Below are 5,369 nucleotides of genomic sequence, written 5' to 3' on the forward strand. Positions count from 1 at the left end.
GCGGGCTGAGGGCGGGCGGGGGGCTCCCGCAGGGTGCCGGCTCGGCAGGGGCGGGGGGAGCGGGGCTTCCGGAGCGCAGTGAGTCAGCACTGAGACGGAGCTGGGCGGAGCGGAGCGGGGCGGGGGAGGGCGGGACGACCCTTAATAAGGCTGGAGGCCTGCACCCGGCCGGAGCTGTGCCGCCGCCCCCGCCGCCCCCGCCGCCGCCGCCGCCGCCGCCGCCGCCGCCACCCGCGCTGCAAGTAGGGAGTCCCCGCCGCCCCGGCCTCCCGGGGGGCTCCCAGGGGCCTCGGAGCGCTCCCGGCTGGAGGCGGGACCCCGGGCTTCGGGCCAGAGCTCCTGGAAGGCCCTGCGCTCCCCCGGTGCCTCCACCCCAGCGCCGGGATGGGGATCCAGGGGACTCGCGAGGCCAGCTGCGCGCGGTTGGGGCTCTCGGGGCGGGGGGGTGGGGGGTGGGGCTCGGGCCCCTCCAGCGCACAGACCTGCTCCTAGGGTCCCGGAGTGAGCAGAGCGGGAAATGGGACCCGGGGAGGACAGATTGGTGCTGTGTCCCTTCCATGATACCCTGGCCTCTAACAAATTTCTCTCCCTCTGCCGCAGTGCCGCCCTACACCATCGTCTACTTTCCCGTTCGAGGTAGGGGCCCAGGGACTGGGAGCTGGGGGAGGCAGAGGTTGGGCCCCCACCCCACCCCTCCATCATGTGGTTACTAGCCGGGGCCTCCTTCCCTGTGCCCCTGAGCTCCCGAGGGTGGAGGACCCAACCTCCTCACTGTGGCCTGTCCCTTCCTCAGGGGCCAGTGAGGTCATTCCAGCAGTCCCTGCCCCCGCGGCCCCTCCCCCGGGCACTGTGAGACTGGGGTCTCTGCACACATCCCACCACCCTGTTCTCCCTCCCCCAGGGCGCTGCGAGGCCATGCGCATGCTGCTGGCTGACCAGGGCCAGAGCTGGAAGGAGGAGGTGGTGACCAAGGAGACCTGGCTGCAGGGCCCGCTCAAGGCCTCCTGTGTGAGTGGCTCCGCCCAGAGGGGGCCAGGGGCGGGGCCGTTGGGGGCATCCAGGCTCAGCATCGCTGACAGAGCTGTGCCCCTCCCCCCAGCTCTACGGGCAGCTCCCCAAGTTCCAGGATGGAGACCTCACCCTGTACCAGTCCAATGCCATCCTGCGGCACCTGGGCCGCTCCCTTGGTGAGTCTTGAGGCTACAGGTGGGGCAGGGGAGGGGTGGGCAAGCATCAGCCAGCATTCCCGCTCATCTGCTTGGTGCCTGCCCTCTGCCGCTCTTGCTTAAGTCAAAGTGCCTGGTGACACCGTGGAACAGAGGCACGAGGAGTTTCTGTAAACTAACCACGAGCATGCCCAGGTCTGCCCACAGCTCTTGCACTCCACCCCGCTGCCTCTTGCTGAGTTCTGAGCCCTTCCTATGCATCAGGACCGTCCCTTCTGTCCCCGTCCTCCTTTCCCGTCCCTGGCTGTGCTCACAGGCAGCCGCATGGCCCGTTAGTAGCGTGTCAGGTGTTGGGGCCTGCATTTTGCTCTCCTGCTGCTCAGGGCTGTACGGGAAGGACCAGCGGGAGGCGGCCCTGCTGGATGTGGTGAACGACGGTGTGGAGGACCTCCGCTGCAAATACGTCATGCTCATCTACACCAACTACGTGAGTCTGGGCGGTGGGTGGAGGCGTGGCCATGGGGGAGAGCAAAGAAAGGCCTCCTGCGCTCTTGCCCTACTCCTCAGCCCTCATGCGGCTCTGGCCCACCCCCCTCCAAGTCAGGGTGCCTCGGGCTAGGTCGGGCTCTGTGCTGAGGACCGGGAGCTGCTAGGCCGAGACCGAGCCCTCGCCCAGAGGCCAGGAGACCTCGAGCCGGATGTGGCCCCTGGTTGCCTGGCCTGCGGATGGCAGGGCTTCCTGGAGCGGGGAGGGGGAGGGGAAGGGTCTGTAGCCAGCCTCTCGCAGGGGGTGCTGGCACGTCCAGGGGCGCAAAATATGAAGACTCGGAGTACGTCCGGGGACCTGGGCCCGATGTAGCAGAGGCAAGGCATGTGTGTGCCTGTTGCGAGGGAGACGGAGAGTGTCGGGAGTTGGAGCTGGAGGGGCAACAGGCCCAGGTCCTAAGAACCTTGACCTGTCTGGCTGGATACCCCCTGATGGCAGCGGGGAGCCACTGAGGAGTCTAAGCAGGGCCGTGTCTGAATGTGAGCTCTAGGAGGCTCTTCCGAGGCTTTTGGAGTAGTCCAGGGGGATCATGGCAGAGGTGGAAAGGTGGGAAGGGGTAGAAAAGAATCCGTGGCTGACCTGGACAGGATGTGGCAGTAGCCCCGGGGGAGGGGGGGGAGTGAGCATCGGGGGCTCCGACCTGGGTGGGTGGCGATTCACTGAAATGGGGCAGACAGAAGGGGCCTCTCAGGGCTGGGGCAGGGGCTGGGGTGGGGGGGGCAGGCAGTGGTGTGAGGGTCAGGAGGGTAACACCCAGCGGTGTCTTTCTGGCAGGAGGCAGGGAAAGAGGAGTATTTGAAGGCGCTACCGGGGTACCTGAAGCCCTTTGAGACGCTGCTGTCCCAGAACGAGGGCGGCCAGGCCTTCATCGTGGGCGACCAGGTGAGCATCTGGTCCTGTCCCGCCCCTTCTGCACCGTCCTCTTCTTAAAGATGGAAAGCAGGTGCAGAGGGAACACATAAACCCAGTACTCAGCACAACTAGGCAGACTTAGGGAATGGCTCGGACTCCCTCCCCCACGCCCCCACCTGCTGAGTCCCCGCTGCCCTGCCCCGCAGATCTCCTTCGCGGACTACAACTTGCTGGACCTGCTGCTGATTCACCAGGTCCTGGCCCCCAGCTGCCTGGACTCCTTGCCCCTGCTCTCGGCCTATGTGGCGCGCCTCAGCGCCCGGCCCAAGCTCAAGGCCTTCCTGGCCTCCCCGGAGCACGTGAACCGCCCCATCAACGGCAATGGGAAGCAGTGAGAGCTGTGGCGCCCCCGTGGGAAGCGGGGGCTGCCTGCCTTTCTCCAGGACAATAAAATTTCTAAGCAAGAACAATGCTGTAAAGATCAAATTTCTTGGGGAGGGGCTCTCAGACTCTCAACACTCAGGTTGGGGGGAGGGACGGGCAGCCAACTAGGATGCTGCAGTTCTGAAACACGTCGGAATTTCTTCTTAGAGCCCTCAACCCAGGCTGTGTTTAGTGAACTCCAGGAATAGGAATCAAGAGATAGAAAAAATAGAAAACAGTAAGAAAATGATGATTTCTGCCCTGGAGGTGCCCACAGTCTAGAGGGAGGAAAGGCTCGCTTCTATGAACATGCTTTTTTTGGTTAAGACTTTATTTATTTATTTGACAGAGATAGAGAGCACAAGTAGGCAGAGTGGCAGGCAGAGGGAGAGGGAGAAGCAGTGGGGCTCGATTCTAGGATCCTGGGATCATGACCCGAGCCAAGGGCAGACGCTAAACCCACTGAGCCACCCAGGTGCTCCTATAAACATGTTTTCTGGTTTCAGCAGGGCCGCCTGTCCCAGGGCCTCTGTCCAGGACAGCAGAGCCCAGGGGCCTGGGGGGAGGACGGGTGGGGGCGGGAGCTCAGGTGCTCTGGCCCACTCAGGCTGGGTTGGCGGGAGGGTCAGCCACTTCTGCTCAGGTGGGGCCCTTGCGGCTTTCTTCTGCATCTGGGACACAGGGTGGTCCAGGTGGCGCTCCCACCGCCTTCTCTCCCCATCTGCATTAACTGGGCAAAGAAACAACGCCACCTGGGAGAGCCCAACCGCAGGGGCGGGAGGCCTGTTCGTGGGCGTCCATCCACAGACCAGCTGCACTGGAGACACCCCGGGGATTATGCTGCCGTGCAAGAGCCCGGGGAGGCTTGCATCAGCTTCTCTGGCTCTGAGCGGGCTGGGGCAACCAAGTGCAGCCCTCTTTGCGAGAAGCCTTTCTCTACGGTTCACCTGTGAGCCGGGAAAATGACCCTTCCCTGTCCCCCTTGCAGTCGGGAGGGGCCCTATGACACAGTCTGGGCGGTGGGCTGGGAGCAGGGGGGAGGTCACTTCCGTGCTGGCCAGCGCAAGAACGCAGCACTGTCCTCCGTGGTCGCCACAACTGGTGAAGGCAGCCGCGCCCTGCATGGGGAGGACCTGGAGCAGAGCCCCCTCAGGTGTGGCTGAGCAATGACCTTGCGGTTTTACCGTAACTGCTGGTATTTTAGAGCTGCTGTTCCTATCGCGTGATCTGACTCATCCTGTCCGGTCTGTCCTTTGGTCTCAGGCTAAGGGTATCTGGTCCCCTCCCAGCTTCGACCTGCCTCTGAAGGTGATCGCGGAGGGGTTGAGAGGGAGGGCTGTGAGGGGACCCTCCCTGCACCGAGACCAGGCCCCCCTGACTCCCCCAGACCAGACCCTGAGAGCGGTCAGCGATGGGCAGCTAGGAGCATTCCCTAGGAGTGGAGGAAGGCCCCCGGCTGAGGGAGGGGACTGGCCACTGGCGCCAAGCCAGGACAAGGTGGCACAGACAGCTGAGCTCCAGTTCAGGGCTGCGGGCACAATGGTGGCTGCCCCTGGGGGCAGCGCCCGGCCTGAAGACCCTGGCCCTGTGGTTTGGCCACTGGTCAGGGGGAGAGCACAGGAGGATTCAGAGCTAGACCGGGCCTGCTCCTTCTGCCCTTCCTAGGGCAGTAAATTCCTCTTGGACGTCTTGTCCACTGCGTCCCGAAGGCCCTGTCCCCACGACCTGATGGAGACTGGTCTGTAGTCCATCTCCTTCCGTACCAGCAGCTGCCTCCTCTCTCATCTGGGAGCCACTTCCCGCACAGCCGGTTCTAGCTGTCCTCCGTGAGAACAAAGACCAGCGGAGGGGCGTCAGCCGTGCTGATACTCAGACTTGCTATGAGGGCCACTTGCGTTGGGCCGAGACTGGGCAGGCAGAGGAGCGGGCGGGTTTTTTGGGGGGAAGGTGGGATCGAGGAGACTTCAGGTGTGCCCTGACTGAAGGCTGCCAGCCTGGGGAAGTGGGGTGTCCTATGTCACTGCTCAGGGGAGCAGATTAGGCTTTTTCTGGTTGGTTCTAAGTAGGAAAAGGGAATAAACACCAGGGAAGCTGTCACTTCTGGGCAACTGTTACAAGGCTCACTCCAGCTGCCTGCCTTGTTCCTGGAGAGCAGTCTGACTGTCCACCCGTGCGACTCGCCACTGCCGGCGTCCTGGCTGGCTAGTGCAGAGAAGAGGCTGGTTTTCTGGGCAGGTTGTGAGCGAGACTTCTGCCTTCATATGTGGTCTGGCCGTGGTCTGTTGTGTACTCAGTGTCCCATCTTTCTGGAGACATGTGACCCCAGCCATGCCAAGGGGAAGCCTCTTCCTCAGGCATCCGATTGACACTCAAGTGGAGAA

The 5,369-nt window shown here is 63.4% G+C and overlaps 1 protein-coding gene across 3 annotated transcripts in view; it reads left to right on the plus strand.

The window, feature by feature from the left end:
* Positions 1-3,032, plus strand: part of LOC103679616 (glutathione S-transferase P) — a 3,186-nt gene extending 154 nt beyond the window's left edge. The window contains exons 1-7 of one of the 3 annotated variants that reach the window (XM_040639535.1): positions 136-242; positions 601-636; positions 902-1,008; positions 1,100-1,187; positions 1,550-1,653; positions 2,488-2,595; positions 2,772-3,032. In XM_040639535.1, coding sequence (XP_040495469.1) covers position 242; positions 601-636; positions 902-1,008; positions 1,100-1,187; positions 1,550-1,653; positions 2,488-2,595; positions 2,772-2,960 — 633 coding nt within the window. In that variant the 5' untranslated portion in view covers positions 136-241 and the 3' untranslated portion in view covers positions 2,961-3,032. Of the gene's footprint in view, positions 1-135; positions 243-600; positions 637-895; positions 1,009-1,099; positions 1,188-1,482; positions 1,654-2,487; positions 2,596-2,771 lie in introns of those variants that run through there. The other 2 variants (XM_040639536.1, XM_040639537.1) reach the window with 2 other exon arrangements.
* The last annotated feature ends 2,337 nt before the right edge of the window (positions 3,033-5,369 follow it).

Source organism: Ursus maritimus, unplaced genomic scaffold (assembly GCF_017311325.1).
Source record: "Ursus maritimus isolate PB19 unplaced genomic scaffold, ASM1731132v1 scaffold_23, whole genome shotgun sequence".
Taxonomy (NCBI): domain Eukaryota; kingdom Metazoa; phylum Chordata; class Mammalia; order Carnivora; family Ursidae; genus Ursus; species Ursus maritimus.